The 16,329-nt window shown below is 48.9% G+C and overlaps 2 protein-coding genes across 3 annotated transcripts in view; both read left to right on the forward strand.

The window, feature by feature from the left end:
• Window positions 1–7,829, forward strand: part of OTUD5 (OTU deubiquitinase 5) — a 32,526-nt gene extending 24,697 nt beyond the window's left edge. The window contains exons 7-10 of the mRNA XM_023731840.1: window positions 3,849–4,052; window positions 5,981–6,182; window positions 6,271–6,384; window positions 6,777–7,829. Coding sequence (XP_023587608.1) covers window positions 3,849–4,052; window positions 5,981–6,182; window positions 6,271–6,384; window positions 6,777–6,898 — 642 coding nt within the window. The 3' untranslated portion in view covers window positions 6,899–7,829. The remainder of the gene's footprint in view (window positions 1–3,848; window positions 4,053–5,980; window positions 6,183–6,270; window positions 6,385–6,776) is intronic.
• Window positions 7,830–11,023: 3,194 nt separating this feature from the next.
• On the forward strand, window positions 11,024–16,274 carry PIM2 (Pim-2 proto-oncogene, serine/threonine kinase). 2 transcript variants are annotated; one of them, XM_004376859.3, is made up of 6 exons: window positions 11,024–11,259; window positions 11,388–11,497; window positions 12,173–12,223; window positions 14,065–14,437; window positions 14,898–15,074; window positions 15,173–16,274. In XM_004376859.3, exons 1-6 carry the CDS (start codon window positions 11,199–11,201, stop codon window positions 15,334–15,336), a joined length of 936 nt encoding a protein of 311 aa, XP_004376916.1. In that variant the 5' UTR covers window positions 11,024–11,198; the 3' UTR covers window positions 15,337–16,274. The 2 variants fall into 2 exon arrangements, with proteins under 2 accessions (XP_004376916.1, XP_023587633.1); XM_023731865.1 differs by lacking the exon at window positions 14,898–15,074 and having other exon boundaries at window positions 11,121–11,259; window positions 15,173–15,466.
• The last annotated feature ends 55 nt before the right edge of the window (window positions 16,275–16,329 follow it).

Raw genomic sequence — 16,329 nt, forward strand, 5'->3', positions numbered from 1 at the left:
TGGTACAGGAAGTGCCTAACACTGGGACTGGTGCATAATAGGTGCTCAGAAAGTGAAATACATTTTCCCAACACACAGTGATATATATTATTCTCTTTCTCTCTCATAAACAGAGTCTGCTGGGGATTTTGATAATCTTCTATTTTGGTTTCACTTCCTACAAACAGAAAGTGCTCCTCTTTGTTTTAGGAAACACATACCCTACCATCAACACACTCTCCACTATAAGCGTTTTTAAAAATAAACTTAAATTTAGAAAAGTTTTAGATTTACGGAATTATTGAAAATACAGAGTTCCCATATACCCCATGCCCAGTTTCCTGTATGATTAACATCTTATATTAGTATGACACTTTTATCACAACTAATGAACCAACATTGATATATTATTATTAATTAAAGACCATACTTTATTCAGATTTCCTCAGTTGTCCTTAATGACCTTTATCTATGTTCCATCCAGGATAATACCACATTATGATTAGTCCTCATGTTTCTAGGCTCCTCTTAGCTGTGACAGTTTCTCAGACTTTCCTTGTTCTTGTTTTAGTTTTTTGATCTGTTTATTGTCTGTGTAGTTTTACCTTTTCCAGAATGTCATGTAATTGGAATCATACAGTATATAGCTTTTTCAGACTGGTTTCTTTCACTAACACTGTGTTTTTAAGATTCTTGCATGACTTTTTGTGGCTTGATAGCTCATATCTTTTTTTCTTTTTTAAAATTTGAATAGTTTTCTTTTTATTAATAGTCTTTTTTTTAGAACAGTTTCAGATTTACAGAAAAATTGAGACAATAGGACAGAATTTCCGCACACACACCCCCTTTCCGCACACACACACACAGTTTCACTATTATTAACGTCTTAAATGATTGGTACATTTGTTACAATTAGTGGACCAATATTGATACATTATTATTAACAAAAGTCCTCATGCCTCCTTAGGCTCCTCTTGTCTGTGACATTTTCTCATACTTCCCTTGTCTTTGATGGCCTTGACAGTTTTGAGGAGTACTGGTTTATCGTAGAAGGCTCTCTGTTGGAATTTGATGTTTTTCTCACGATTAGACTGGAGTCAGGAGTTTTAGGGAGGAAGAGCACAGTGGTAAAGTGCCATTTTCATCACATCCTATCAAGGGATATCGTATCAATAATGATTTATGACTGTTGATGTTGACCTTGATCACCAGGCTAAGGTAGTGTTTGTCAGGTTTCTCCACTGTAAAGTTACTCTTTTCCATGCTGTACGCTTTGGAAGGAAGTCACTATGTGTAGCCCACACTTAAGAGGTTATGCTCCATCTCCTTGAGGGGAGAGTATCTACATAAATTACTTGGAATTCTTATGCAAGGGAGATTTGTCTCTTCTCTCTTACTTTTTTATTCAGTCATTTCCTTATTTCAGTATGGACTCATGGATATTTATTTTATGCATTGGGTTATAATCCAATACTACTGTTATTTATTTTGTTGCTCAAATTGTTCCAACTTTGGGCATTGGGAGCGCTTTTGGTTGGTTCCCATATCCCTTCGGCATACTCCCATCATTGGGCAGTGTTGTTTTTTTTGTTTTATTTTTTTTGAGAGTAGAGTGGCACGTCGTTACTTTCTGGCACTACAAGATGCACACCCTTTAGTTAGATTCTGTTTTCGTATTCTGCATTTCATTCTGGGGTCCCCTGACCTCCTAAATGATTTTTAATTTGCATGCATTAAGGTGTACAGAATAGTTTCACTATCCTAAAATCCTCTGTTCTCCACTTAATTTGTCCTTCCTCTTTCCCCATTAATCCCTGGGAACCACTGATCTTTTTACTGTCTCTGTGAAAAAACAAAAACCAAACCCATTGCTGTTGTGTTGATTCCCACTCATAGCGATCTTACAAGACAGAGTAGAACTGCCCCATAGGGTTTCTAAGGCTGTAAATCTTTACTGAAGTAGACTGCCACGTCTTTTTCCTGTAGAACAGCTGGTAGATTCGAACCGCCAACCTTTCGGTTAAAACCACCGCACCACCAGGGCTCCTACCATCCATTTTGCCTTTTCCAGAATGTCATATAATTGGAATCATACAGTATGTAGCCTTTTCAGACTGGCTTCTTTCTCTTAGTAATATGCATTTAAGATTCCTGTATCTTTTAGTGGTTTAATGGCTTATTTCTTTTTTTCCCCTCGTTTCTGATGGCTCTTTTTATTGCTGAATAATATTCCATTGTATGGATGTACCAGTTTGTTTACTCATTCACCTATTAAAGGACATCTTGGTTGCTTCCAGTGTTTGGTGATTGTATATATATAGCTGCTATAAACTTTTGTGTGGATATAAGTTTTCAGATCACTTGAGTGCAGTTGCTGGATCATGTTTTAAGAGTATGTGCAGCTTTTAAGAAACTGCCAAACTGTCTTCCAAAGTGGCTGTACCATTTTGCATTTCCACCAGCAGTTGATGAGAGAGTTCATGTTCGTGTTGCTCTGCATCTTTCATGAGCAATTACAATTGTCAAAATTTTGGATTTTAGCTATTCTAATAGGCGTGTAGTAGTACCTCATTGTTGTTTTAATTTGCAATTGCCTAATGACAAATGAGGAAACCCCAGTGGCATAGTGGTTAAGAGTTTGGCTGCTAACCAAAAAGTCAGCAGTTTGAATCCACCAGCTGCTCCTTAGGAACCCTATGGGGCAGTTCTACTCTGTCCTATAGGGTCGCTATAAGTTGGAATCGACTCAACGGCAGCGGGTTTTGTTTGTTCTTATTTTGAATGACAAATGAAAGTGCCCTGGTGGCACAGTGGTTAAAATGCTCGACTGCTAACAAAAAAGGTCAGCAGTTTGAACCCAGTAGCTGCTCTGTGGGAGAAAGATGTTTAGTCTGCTTCCGTAAAGATTTATAGCCTTGGAAACCCTTTGGGGCAGTTCTACTCTGTCCTGAGGGGTGCTATGAGTCGGCATTGACTTGACGGCAGTGGGTTTGTTTTTTTTTTTTTTGGTTGATGGTAAATGATTGAGTATCTTTTCTATACTTACTTTCCTTCTGTATATCACCTTTGATAAGGTATGTGTTTAGATCTGTTGCCCATTTTTAATTGGCTTATTCCAACGTAGAGTTTTACATATTTTTTTACTATTATCTACATTAAAAAGTCGCATTTTACATAATTACTTAGCCTACATGCATTTGTAGTGTGTGGTGTGTGTATATATGTTAAAAGTAGTCAAAATGAAAATTTCAGGAAACAGTACTTACCCTCATTCCCTGGGATTTACTCTGATATTTTCTATTTTATTTTTTAAAAATGCTGTTACAACTCATAGCCTGAAAACAGTACTCTCATATAATGTCCCACAACTCCTGGCACCCTACACTATAGCAATACTGCCCCTTCATTCCCTCACACACCAACACTGCTTTCCCCACCCACTTACATGCTCAAATTCTCCTTCTACCCTTTTGTATGCACAGTTACCTTCTCAGGTAATCTTTTCTCTTTGTTCCCTCTGGGCGTATGAGCATTGTGAAACTCAAGTCATTGTTCTGTGGGGCTTTTGTAAACTAAGGCCTAGGCTAGAGGGCACCTGTCTGCCCCAGACTTAGTGCCTCAATTGAATTGTTTTAGGGCCAGGGCCAGGGCTTCTGAGTGTAGGAATTGGGAATGACAGGCTGCATAGCCCAAATCTGCTTATTCTCAATGCCTGATGAATAGACTATCTGGCAAGGGGTGCTTGGCCAGAGTACCTGCCTTCCGGTCTCCTGTTTTCTGGGGCCAGTGGGCCTACCTTTCTGAGACAGTTGTCTCTTGGATAAAGTTGAGATTCTCACCCCACATCTCTGTTCTTCTCCCCTTTGCAGTTTGCAGAGCAGTCCCTGATGAAGAATGCCATAAAAACATCAGAGGAGTCATGGATTGAACAGCAGATGCTGGAAGACAAGAAGCGGGCCACAGACTGGGAGGCCACCAATGAGGCCATTGAGGAGCAGGTGGCTCGGGAATCCTACCTGCAGTGGCTGCGGGATCAGGAGAAACAGGCCCGTCAGGTCCGCGGCCCCACCCAGGTAGGTCACGAGCCCTGTTGCTCGCCTGGCCGAGAACCCATTATTCCCATTCTCTGGCCCCAAACGGGCAGAAAAAATTAAGCCATTTTGACATCTGGGAAGAAAGAAAGTTCCCAGCTCAGTCTGTACCTCATTTTGGCTTTAGTCTAGGCATTGTGCCTTGGAACTCTCAATACCTGTGCAGAGCAAGCTCTTACGGAGTGAGGGAGGGCAGCGACTGGTGGTTACACAAGAGATAGATGGATTGCTTCAGAGACACAGGCTTTTGTTGAATGACCCACGTGTGCCAGGCTCTGCTGAGGATGTAAAATCAGATCCGGCCCCCTCTGCCCTCAATGATCCCGTCTGTTGAGAGAGACAGACACATCAGTGGGGCCCTCCACCCTGGCTGGGAGGCCAGTAGAGATGGGGGCTGTGATCAGGCTTCACAGAGGAAGGTTAAATTTTTAGGGCAGGGAAGGAGCAGGGCAGACAGGCATTTGAGGACTCACATGGAGTTTGGAGCGATTGTGTACGTATGTTGGCAAGAGCTGAATGAATAATTCACCAAATATTTATTGAAGATCTGTGCCAGGCACGATTCTCATTGTATGGGGTACATTGGTGAGCAGAGCAGGCCAAGATTCTTGTCCTTGTGATAACTTGCATTATTGCAGAGGGGAACAAACAGCAAACATAATGAATAAGTTAGTTGAGGTGCTATGGATGAAATTTGGAGAGCAGGGTAAAAGGAATGGGTAGGGCTGAGTGGGAGTAGGAGTTCACAGTATTAAATATGGTGAGGGTAGGCCTCAGAGCAGGAGAGATTTGAGCAGAACCTTGCAGGAGGTGAGGGAGTTAGCTAAGCACATATGTCAAGGAAGGTGGAGGGGTTGGGCTTTTACTCTGATTGAGGAGGAAGCCATGGGAGGATTCTGAGCAGAGGAGGGACAGGATATGACTTAGGATTTAACAGGATCCCCTGGCTGCTGAGTGTAGAATGGAATCTGGAGGACAAGGGTGGAAGCGGGGGACCAGTGAGGAGAAGGCTACTGCATAGTCCAGGTGAGTGGTGATGGTGATGGTGCTGGCAGTGGAGGTGGTGAGAAGGATTTGGATTCTGGATTTATTTTGAAGGTGGAGGTAACAGGACTTCTGTCAGGTTGGCTATAAGGGTGCAAGAGAGAAAGGTTAAGGAGCTTAAACTTTGTCCTGTGGGGGAGAGAGAGTCCTGTGGTTCTTTCTGTAATTGGAATGATGGCAACTGTCTTAGTTTTTTAGTGTTGCTGTAATAGAAATACTACAAGCAGCTGGCTTTAACAAACAGAAATTTATTTTCTCACAGTTTGGGAGGCTAGAAGTTCGAATTCAGGGCACCAGCTCTAGGGGAAGGCTCTCTCTCTGTCCGTTCTGGAGGAAAATCCTTGTTTCAGGTGTTCTCAGTTCCTTGGCAATTTCCATGTGGCATCTGTTTCCCCCATTTGTGCTTGCTTGTCCCTGTGTTGGAGCCCTGATGGTGCAGTGGTTAAGAGCTCGGCTGCTAACCAAAAGGTTGGCAGTTCAAATTCACCAGCCGCTCCTTGAAACCCTATGGGGCAGTTCTACTCTGTCCTGTAGGGTCGCTATGAGTCGAAATCGACTCAATGGCAATGGATTGGTTTTTCTTTTTTTTGTTCCTGTGTCTAGTCTGCTCTTTTTAGATCTCAAAAGTGATGGGCCTAAGTAACATAACAAAGAAAACCCTGTTCCCAAATGAGATTACATCTACAGGTATAGGGATTAGGATTCCAACACATATTTTGTAGGGGCACAATTTATTCCATAACAGTTACCTGTGTAGAAGCTGATTGTAGCCAAAGATTCTAGGAAGGGAGGGAGCACTCAGGGATGGGACAGGGGAGGGTCATGGCTGGTGTTGATCTTTACCTCTTTTTCCTTCCCCACTGCAGCCCCGGAAAGCCAGCGCCACATGTAGTTCAGCCACAGCAGCAGCCTCCAGTGGCCTGGAGGAGTGGACCAGCCGGTCCCCACGGCAGCGGAGTTCAGCCTCGTCTCCTGAGCACCCCGAGCTGCATGCCGAGCTGGGCATCAAGCCCCCTTCTCCAGGCACTGTCTTAGCTCTTGCCAAACCTCCTTCACCCTGTGCACCAGGTCAGTGACTTGCTCACAGGGAGAGTGCTATGATTAGAAAGTGCTCCCTGGGTCCTGGGCTCTGCCTCTGACTGTCTGTCTGCCCCAGGTACAAGCAGCCAGTTCTCGGCCGGGGCTGACCGGGCCACCTCCCCCCTTGTGTCCCTCTACCCTGCTCTGGAGTGCCGGGCCCTCATTCAGCAGATGTCCCCCTCCGCCTTTGGTAAGCCTCCTCTGTCTTGGGGACAGGGACCAGCTGGGAGTTGGGGAGAGACTCAAGGAAGAAGCAAGTTCTAAGAGGGGGCTTTTGGAGGCTCTGGCGATCTTCCCAAGAAAAGGAGTGAGAGGTGCTGGAGGGAATTTTTCAGCCCAAGAGATCTACCCCAGAAGGCGTCTGAGTGAGGTTTTTTAGGCCCGTGGGAGCCTTCTCCTTAGAGAATGGAGTGAGAGGGGCCTTGGGTGGGGTTTTCATGCTGTGTGTGTGTCTGCCCTTCAGAGAGGAGTGATAAGGGGCCTGGATGGGGTTCCTCCAGAGCCAGGGTGGGCAGAAGGCAGACCAAGACAGCTCCAACTTCAACTTCATGTCATCCTTCTCGCCTTCCTCTTGCCCAGCAGGTCTGAATGACTGGGATGATGATGAGATCCTAGCATCGGTGCTGGCAGTATCCCAACAGGAATACCTAGACAGTATGAAGAAAAACAAAGTGCACAGAGACCCACCCCCAGACAAGAGTTGATGGAGACCCAGGGACTGGAGACCGTCTCCCAACCCCACCACTCCTGCCCTCTGGTGCCACCCCACCTTCTTCGGCTTTCTTCCCTCTTGCCTTCTTTCCTTCTCCCTCTTGCCCCTCCTTTTCCTTCCACCCACTTCCCTCTGGCTGGCCCACCCCTGCGCCCCCTCTCATCGCTGCCACCACCACCACCACCTGTCTCTCCGCCAGCTGACGTGCCCTGTTGCCCCCTGCACAGCATCATCCCTGCATTCCACAGGGGACTCGGGCAAGGGTGCCGAAGGTAGGCGAGAGGCACACAGACAAACCACCTGGCAGCCAGGCAGCCCCAGAGGAGAGACATTCAGACAGAGGAAAGTCTTCCTGCTCCTCATTCCTCCCAAGATCAGAAAAACTTGTCCCCTCCCCCAAAATGATGCCAGGGAGGTGGGGGAGAGAAGTGGGAAATCCCCTTCCCAGTACCCCAAGAATGTCTGAGCCTTCATTGTTGAATTTTTCTTTATTAAAGTGTACTTTTATCTTATAAAATCAACCGATCAAAAATTACCTAGACAACAGTATTGGCTCTGTGAAGATGGCATCTCTCTGGTTTAGGGGACAGGCAGGCCATGGGGTATGGAGGGGGCACAGTGGTGTGGTTCTGGCCTCCAGCTCTATGGGGGTGTGTGTGAGCTGGGGTGGGAGTGGGTGAGCACGTGTCAGACTGGCTTTGGACAATGAGACTGACCTCGCTGCATTCCTTTTGCTTCCACTACTACCAGTCTCTTTGGAATCTCGGGGTGGGGGGAGCATCCTTGGGGATCATAGCCGCCACCCAGGATTTGAGCATGGGGAGTGGGAGCAGCCTTGGCAGATGGGGCACCTGTGCTCTGCAGGTGTTGACAAGATCCGCCATCTGTAACGTCCTTGGCTCAATAAAACCAAATGTCAGTTTCCCCTGAGCGGCTCTGTTCTATGTGGGGCAGGAGGTGGGTGGGCCCATGGGCAGAAAAGGAGATGGCACAGGCCTTGACTTGACATCTGAGGTCCCCATGCTCCCCAGTAGGGCCCACCTGGGGGCCTGGAATTTGTTCATATTGGATTAATTCACTTACTAAAGTTATTGCCACCAAGAAAGCTCCATCTTTGCCTGCTGCCCCTATGCATTCCTCGCACCAATGCAGCCTGCCCACCCTGTTTCCTGGGGGTGCTAGGAACAGAGAATTGTGAGCTCCTTGAGGGCAGGGACTGAATTTCCTGTCTGAATTCCAGCTTCTCCGCCTGCCTCTTGCGCCATAAATGTTTGCTCTTTTCTTGTGAGTTGGAAAGGCACAACTGACGCTTCGTAGCAACATCAGTTTTGTGGAAAAGAGCAGAGGGGCCTTTCCAACTGGGTTTTAGCAGCAGAGGAACAGCCCAAGCCGTGTTTTTTCATGTCCCCTAGTCCTCTGACACCTCTGTCCCTGCCCTTTCTAGGGGCAAAGCTAAGGCAGAGAAGAATGGCTGCCGGCCCCCCTCCCGGTTTTTGCTCAAGTGTTTTATTATCATTGCCTCTGTAATGGGTCCCTGTGGAAGGATGTGTGTTGGCTCTGCAGGTGAGGGTGTGGCTGGCTGTGTGTCTGAGGGATGTCTCTCGAGTCCAGTGGTCAAGCATGTGTATGTTGGAGAGTTGGTTTAAAACCTCCCTTGGCTTTTTACTAGCTGTGTGGCCTTGGTCAAATCACTTAGCCTCTCTGAGTTTCACTTCTCCCATCTATAAAACAGGGTCATTAATGTCTACTACCTCATGCTCTCTGGTTGTGAGCATCGAGAGAGAATGCATATGGTCAGTGTAATATGCGACTGGGCACAGTGCCTGGCACATTCTGAGAGTGCAAATGTTAGTGGGTATTATTTATTATCCTAGCATTGAAGTTTCTGCACCATTTGCCCACCTGCCTACCTCTCCTTGCTGCTCTGTCCAGTTTCCTTTGCCTCTGTCTGGAATTTGCCTTTACCCTGTCCCCAGCCACCAACCGGTCATTCAAGACTGGTAAAGGGTCACCTGAGAAGCCCTGTGTGACCCCGTTGACGTTCTCCCTCTGTCTACAAATATATCTCTACTCCCTTTCCCCCAGGAGCTGTACTATAAACTTCTTGACTCATTTGTGTATCTCTAATATCCATTCCCCCTTCCCCAGGGCCTGGCAATCTTGCAGTAGACCCCTAATAAATGATGGATGAATAAGGGGAAGTACATACGTGTATTTGCTTTTCGGGTGTTGTCTGTGTGACTAGTGAGTCCAAGTCTTCATGTGCATCTCACAGTGTCTCCAGTGGTGTGTGTGTGTGTGAGACACAAGGGATGTGTCAGATGCTAACTGTGGGACTCTGACAGTTTGTGTGTCTATCTGACACAAGTGTGGGTCTGTGACAGTGCATCTGTGGTTTCTGATAGGGTGTATGTGTTTTTTCCTGTGGCAGATTCTGGGGAGCTATTTCTGGACAGTTTGTTTCAGTGACAAGGCTGTATGTCTGTGTCTGATGGTGCATGTGTGTCTGTGGCCAGGTCCATTGTCTACCCATCTTTGTGACACTGCGTATTTCTGTGGGTCCATTACATCAGTATATATGTGTGCCTTTGAAGCAGTGCATGTGTGTCTCTGGAGCATCTTTGTATCTTCCTGTGTCAGACTCTGGGTCTCATTGCAAGTCTTTTTGTGACCATGCATGTCTGAATGCTGCCCGTGCCTTAGTGACAAGTTCTGTCAGCGTGTATCATTGTCACATGGGAATGTCAGTCTATGCGTGTCTGTCTGGAGTGCCTGTCTTTGGTAACAGCGCATCTCTGGGTGTCTATTTCTGAAACTCTGTGTCTCTGCTACAAGCAGTTGCATTTCTGGGTGTCATTCTGGGACATCACTATTTCTCTGACAGTGTGCCTACCAGGCAGTGTGTTAGTCTCTGACAGTGCATGTCTCTGTGTGTCTAGGACAAGTTTACATGAATGGAACAGTGCATGTTTGTGTCTATATCTTACATGGCATTTTCTGTGTGCGTCTTTGGAGTGCACGTCCTTCTTCCTGGGGTGGAGAGCCTCTCTGGCTGTCTGCTTTTCACATCTTTGTGTCTGAGGGTGTTAACCACCTCCCTAGCAGCCTCTCCTGGCTTCTCTCAGTCCCTGTCTAATCCAGAAGGACAGCCCCACTCCACCTCCACTCCAGCTCGCCCTCAAACCCTATGAAAACACTCTCCCTTGCCGTTCCTGATTCTAGACTTGCTGACTGGGCCCACAGCCAGGTCTAGCCAAGTTTGGCTAGGTTAAAACCAAAAACCAAACCCGCTGCCATCGAGTGGACTCAGACTCAGCGACCCTATAGGACAGAGTAGAACTGCCGCATAGGGTTTCCAAGACTGTTAAATCTTTACGTAAGCAGACTGCCACATCTCTTCTCCCGCGGAGCGACTGGTGGGTTTGAACTGCAGACCTTTCAATTAGCCGAGGGCTTTAACCGCTGGGCTACCAGGGCTCCCAAAACACGGGACAGGCCGCCCCTGTGGGCGTGTGGGAACGCTGCCTTTGACCAGCGTGTTCTCTGGTGGTGGTCAGGAGGGGGTTACCCCTTCCTGGAAGCTGGACCGGTTCTTCCAGGGCCCCTGACTTCAGTTTCCGAGGTGTAGGCTGCCAGTCTCCTAGAGCGCTCAACTTGGGCGAGGAGCACCTATCTGACTAGATCGTAGATAGCCACAGGCTCGATCTTTAGAAGCCAGGACTGGCGTTATCTCCACGCTAATCTCGAGATGGCTGTGGTAAACTCACTTCCTAGGAAAGGAGGCGGCGCAGATATTGTTTAAAAAGTTTTCATGTATGTATAAAAATCAACCCCGCGCAACAACTAAAACAAACGCGGGTGCTGCAAAGGGATTCCCAGAACCGCGTGCGTCTCACCTCGCGCCCGCCCTTCTTTGCATGCATGCCCCGCCCCGCGTAAGAACCAGGCTCATATTTGCGTAGAGGGGTACTTAAACATTGAGGGTGGTATGCAAATAGAGATTGGTTCCTATTGGTTGGGGTACAGCAGGTGCCGCGTCCGGATTGACCAAAACCAAGAGGGCGGGGCCGTCGCCCTAGGCGACTCTCCCTGGCGGCGCGTGCCCAGTCTCAGAAGCGTTGGCGCTGGCGCGCGCGGTGGATCCTAACATTGCACGGTCTACTGGCGTGCCCCGGCCACCAGTTTCCCTCCCTTCCATCCTGGCGCCCCCAGGCCCTGGCTCCGCGGCCGCTCTGCCCCAGGCGCCCCCGCCCTGCGGACTCAGCGGGCCCAATCTGCGCAGCGTCTCCTCCATGTTGACCAAACCTCTGCAGGGGCTTCCCGCGCCCCCCGTGACCTCCATGCCGCCCCCAGGTGAGCGCAGCCTCCCTTATCGCGAGCAGGCAGGGCGGGTTGGAGTACCGGGGGGTGGCGCGAGGGGAGGGGGTCGCGGCCCGGCTAAGCGCGTCGCCTCCCTGACTTCCTCGCCTCCGCCCGCGTAGGAGGCAAGAATCGGGAAGCTTTTGAGGCCGAGTACCGACTCGGCCCCCTCCTGGGCAAGGGGGGCTTCGGCACTGTCTTCGCGGGACACCGTGTCGCAGACCGACTCCAGGTATTCACCACGAAGGTCTTGGGAGGGTCAGGCGTGTGTATAGTGGGTGGTGGGCCGGGGAGCGGGATGCTGGCTGATGGGGGAGTGAGCCTGCAATGTGTGTAGTAGGGTCATGAGAACCAAGATCCGGTTGCTGGGGATGCCCGTGTGTGGGGGCGGGGAGGGACGATTCAGGTGGGTATATGGCGGGTAGGTTTTAGAGCGATGATTTTGGAGGTCCAGGGAGTGAGACTAGGGAATGGGGGGTCATAAAGACACTAGACCCGGGATCCAAGGGACGTGTGTATGTGTGCGAAAGTCGGGAACCCAGGTGTGAGATTTTGGGGATTTTGGAGGCAGGTGTCTAGTGTGGAGTCGTGAGGACCAAGACCCTAGTACAGAGTTGATTGAAGATTTGGGGTGTTCGGAAATTCAGAACTCAGAACTTGGAAGTGAGGGATGGTGAAGCCTGAGAAGGGAGACCCCAGGGTTAAGGATCGTGAGGGGGTGAACTTGGTTCTGGGGACTTGGAGGAGGGCAGGGGAGAAACCCTGGCTCATTATGGGGTGTGGTGTGGTTGGGAACCAGAAAAACTAGGGTGCTGGCTGATGGAGAGACACTGGAAGTGGGCAGAGAGTCGACTGGGAGGGCCCTGGGGGTCACCTGCTGGTCCCCTCACTTGGTCATCTTCCCCAGGTGGCCATCAAAGTGATCCCCCGGAATCGTGTGCTGGGCTGGTTCCCCTCGGTGAGTATCTTTGGAGTCTTTCCTGACCTATAGACTCCCATCTCTGAGGATGGACTCACCCGTTTCCTTTCTAGGGGATGGATGATTCCCTGGGCCCTTTAAGGTGAGAACACTACTACCAGCCCTTGTTTACACCCCTGAGCTGATACCCACCACCCCATACTGTTCTGACTCACCTCAGTTCCCCTAGAGCCTGGATTCTCCCCTCCAACCTTTTTTTCTCACCCACCCGCCAAACACTGCTTTGGGGGTTGCCCGCAGGGCATGCTGGTGAGGAAAGAGGGTCAGAGGTCACTGGTTGCCATGGTGATGGTGGTTGCTCTTTCCTGCCGTTGGAGAGCTAACGGACAACAGGGCAGGTCTGGGCAAGTTGTAGAGGCGGGAGCGCCCCCTGGTGGGCTTTGGGGAGACTGCGCCTGCGCAGGCCGTGGGACTTAGAGGGAAAGGGTGCGCCTGCGCAGCAGTGAGATTTGCATTACCGTGAGAAAACCTGAGTCTGTTCAAGTTAGTGGACTGGCCGGGAGAGGGCCCCACCTCAGGGAGAAAGGCTGCCTCTAGCCATCGGTGTGCCTGTACTGAGCTTTCTAGAGTGGGTGGGGTGGCTTTTGTGGCCAGTAAGATTTATGGCTTTCATTGAGACCGACCATATGCCTCAGGCTTTGGGTTCATCATAAAGGCTTACTGTGTTCCAGGTTCCACTGAGTACTGTCATTCAGCACTATTCTAGGTGCTTGGTGACAGTGACAAAATACCACACGATAACATTTATTGAGTTCTTACTTTGTGCTAGGTCCTTTGCAATTAATCACTTTCAGCTGCTTAACATATGCACTATTCTAGGTACCTGGCAAAATATTATATATTTATTGAGAGCTTATTTTGTGCTAGGTCCTTTTCTACTAATTACTTTCACCTGTTAACAAGTATTTATTAAGCCTTACTCTGTTACTGGAGTCCTGGTGGCGCAGTGGTTAAGAGCTCGGCTGCTAACCAAAAGGTCAGCAGTTTGAATCCACCAGCTGCTCCTTGGAAACCCTATGGGGAAGTTCTGCTCTGTCCTTATGGGGTCACTGAGTCAGAATCCACTCGACGGCAATGGGTTTGATTTTTGGTTTACTCTGTTACTGTAGTCGCTGGGTGGTGCAGATGGTTAATGGGCTCGGTAACCAAAAAGTTGGTGGTTTGAGTCCATCCATAGGCACCTCAGAAGAAAGTCCTGGCAATCTACTTCCAAAAAATCAGCCATTGAAAACCCTATGGAGCACAATTCTACTCAGACACACGTGGGGTCGCCAGTAGTTGGAATCGACTCGATGGCAACTAGTTATGGTTACCCTGTTACCAGGCACTGTTCTAGTGCTTGAGATAGGTCAGTGAACAGAAACAATCACACCATAAAAGTGTGATCCATGTCAGACGCTGTGCTATAAAGTGTTTTCATCTATTAACAAACATTTATTGTGCACCTACTGTGTGCAAGCTACTGTTCTAATCTTTTGGGATATGTCAGTGAACAAAACATAAAATATTATATAATAGTATTTATTGTTTCCTCTGCTGAAGGCCTTTTGCTAAGAACCACTTTCATTCTTCAAATATTTACTGAGCTCCTACTATATGCCTGATGTGTGTAGGCTGTTTGCTCTTTCACCCTCTCAATGTCACTGTGAGTTTGAGCCCTTAAGAAGCGGAAACTGAGGCCCAAGAAGGGAAATGGGCTGCTCAAGGCCACACAGATAGGTGGCTGAGGAGCTGTGGTTTGAGTCCATGTGAGAAGTCAGCCTGAGAGCCACTGGCCTGACATATACGTTCTCATTGCTCTCCCTGCTTGCTCCCCCCAGACAGACTCAGCCGCATGCCCACTCGAGGTGGCACTGCTATGGAAGGTGGGTGCAGGTGGTGGGCACCCTGGTGTGATTCGCCTGCTTGACTGGTTTGAGACACCAGAGGGCGTCATGCTGGTCCTCGAGCGGCCTTTGCCTGCCCAGGATCTCTTTGACTACATCACAGAGCAGGGCCCACTGGGTGAGGGCCGAAGCCGCTGCCTCTTTGCCCAGGTAGTGGCAGCCGTTCGGCACTGCCATGCCTGTGGAGTTGTCCACCGTGACATCAAGGACGAAAACATCCTGATGGACCTCCGCCGGGGCTGTGTCAAACTCATTGATTTTGGGTCCGGTGCCCTGCTTCATGATGAACCCTACACTGACTTTGATGGTAAGACTTGCCTAAATCTCACTGGGGGAATTTTTTATCTTTATTTTTATGACCTCTTGACTTTTGACCTCCAATGCTGGACCCATACTGTACCCTTGACCCATACTGTACCTTTATATAGTTCTTGATTTCTAATGTTGTGGACTCTCAAGCCTTGCTCTCTGATAAAGTCCATCTTCAGACAATGCCCTGATCTTGTTATGGGCTCTTATTCTGGTGAGGGGACCTTGCTATCCTGAATGCACTCTTATTCTGATGAGGGTACCCTAGTGTTAACTTTAAGCATGTTTATTCTTGCGATGGGACCCTGTTATATTTTAAGTGCTCCTATTCTGGTAAGGCGACCCTGCTCTTATAATGAGTGCTCTTAAATTCTGGTGAGGGGACTATACTTCCTGGGGAGAGTGGTGTAGGAAAAGGGTATTATCAGAGAGTGGTCTAACCCTCAGCTTGCATGCAGGGACAAGGGTGTACAGCCCCCCAGAGTGGATCTCTCGACACCAGTACCATGCACTCCCGGCCACTGTCTGGTCACTGGGTATCCTCCTCTATGACATGGTGTGTGGGGACATTCCCTTCGAGAGGGACCAGGAGATTCTGGAGGCTGAGCTCCACTTCCCTGACCACGTCTCCCCAGGTGAGGCCCTCACCGGCCCTAGCCCAGCAAACTCCATCCCTCCCAGGGACTGGTGTCCCCCTGACTGCTAATCTCCCTTTTGTGCTCCTGCCCTGCAGATTGCTGTGCCCTAATTCGCCGGTGCCTGGCTCCCAAGCCTTCTGCCCGGCCCTCACTGGAAGAGATCCTGCTGGACCCCTGGATGCAGACACCAGCCGAGGATGCACCCCTCAGCACCCCCAAAGGAGACCCCACCCCCTTGGCCTGGTCCCTGCTGCCCTAGGCCTACCCAGGCCCTCACTGGCTGAAATAGCCATCCCATGGCCCTGCTACAGAGATAGTTGGACATCTGTTGACCTGGTTTTACAGGTCATTAAAAATCCAGTATTACTGGGGGGATCTATAGTGTTACTACAGGGGTTGGGGATCAGCGGTCAGAGGACCTAGCCAAGTCTGCCCAGTCCCCATCCCAGTCCTGCTAAGGAGCCTTCCTCAGAGAACCTGTGGTCTCTTCTGGAGCAGGGACTTCCTTGTTTCCCATTTTGCTAAGGATGTTTATTTGGTTGAAGTTACTTCCATTCTAAGCTCCAGGACTTTTATTCTGATGAGTTGCAACCCCTACACTGGCACCTCCTACTATCATCACACACACTTAGTTCAGATGCCCTTACTTGGGCAAGGGTGCTTTCTTTCCAATACCCCAGCAGCTCTTATTTTGACAAGGGACCCTTTCCCCTAGTCTAAGGTCCCATATTCAGTCAAGCTGCCTGCCTACCTCAGCCCAGTGTTGCTTATTCTGGGGGAGGAAATGCCCTATTGTTATCCCAGGGCTCTTTTTTTTTTTCTTTTTTTTTTTTTTTTGGTGAGGGGATCCTAACTGTTATCCCAAGTGCTCTTATTCTGGTGAAGAAAACCCTACTTCCATGACGTGGGAAGGAATGGGAGATGGGCAACATCAGAGACTAGGATGGGGTGGATGTTTTTCGGGGGGATTGGAAGGGGGAAATAAGTTTTGTTGCCTGTTCTTCTGGGGCCCTCTCCAACTTTTGCAGATTCTTGCTGCTTAGGAGCCAGGATTGTCCAGTTAAGGAAATGTAAATACTTATGTATTGGGGGTGGGGAGCTCCAAGTGTGCTCTCCTCTCCCTTTTCCCCCTGCCTGGATTATTTAAAAAGCCATGTGTGGAGGCCCACTATTTAATAAACGTAATAGAATCAGAAATGACTGCCCATTCGTAGATCTAGCAAGGCATTTATAGAATATATACTGTAGATGA

This window comes from Trichechus manatus, unplaced genomic scaffold (assembly GCF_000243295.1).
Source record: "Trichechus manatus latirostris isolate Lorelei unplaced genomic scaffold, TriManLat1.0 scaffold00046, whole genome shotgun sequence".
Classification (NCBI taxonomy): Eukaryota; Metazoa; Chordata; class Mammalia; order Sirenia; family Trichechidae; genus Trichechus; species Trichechus manatus.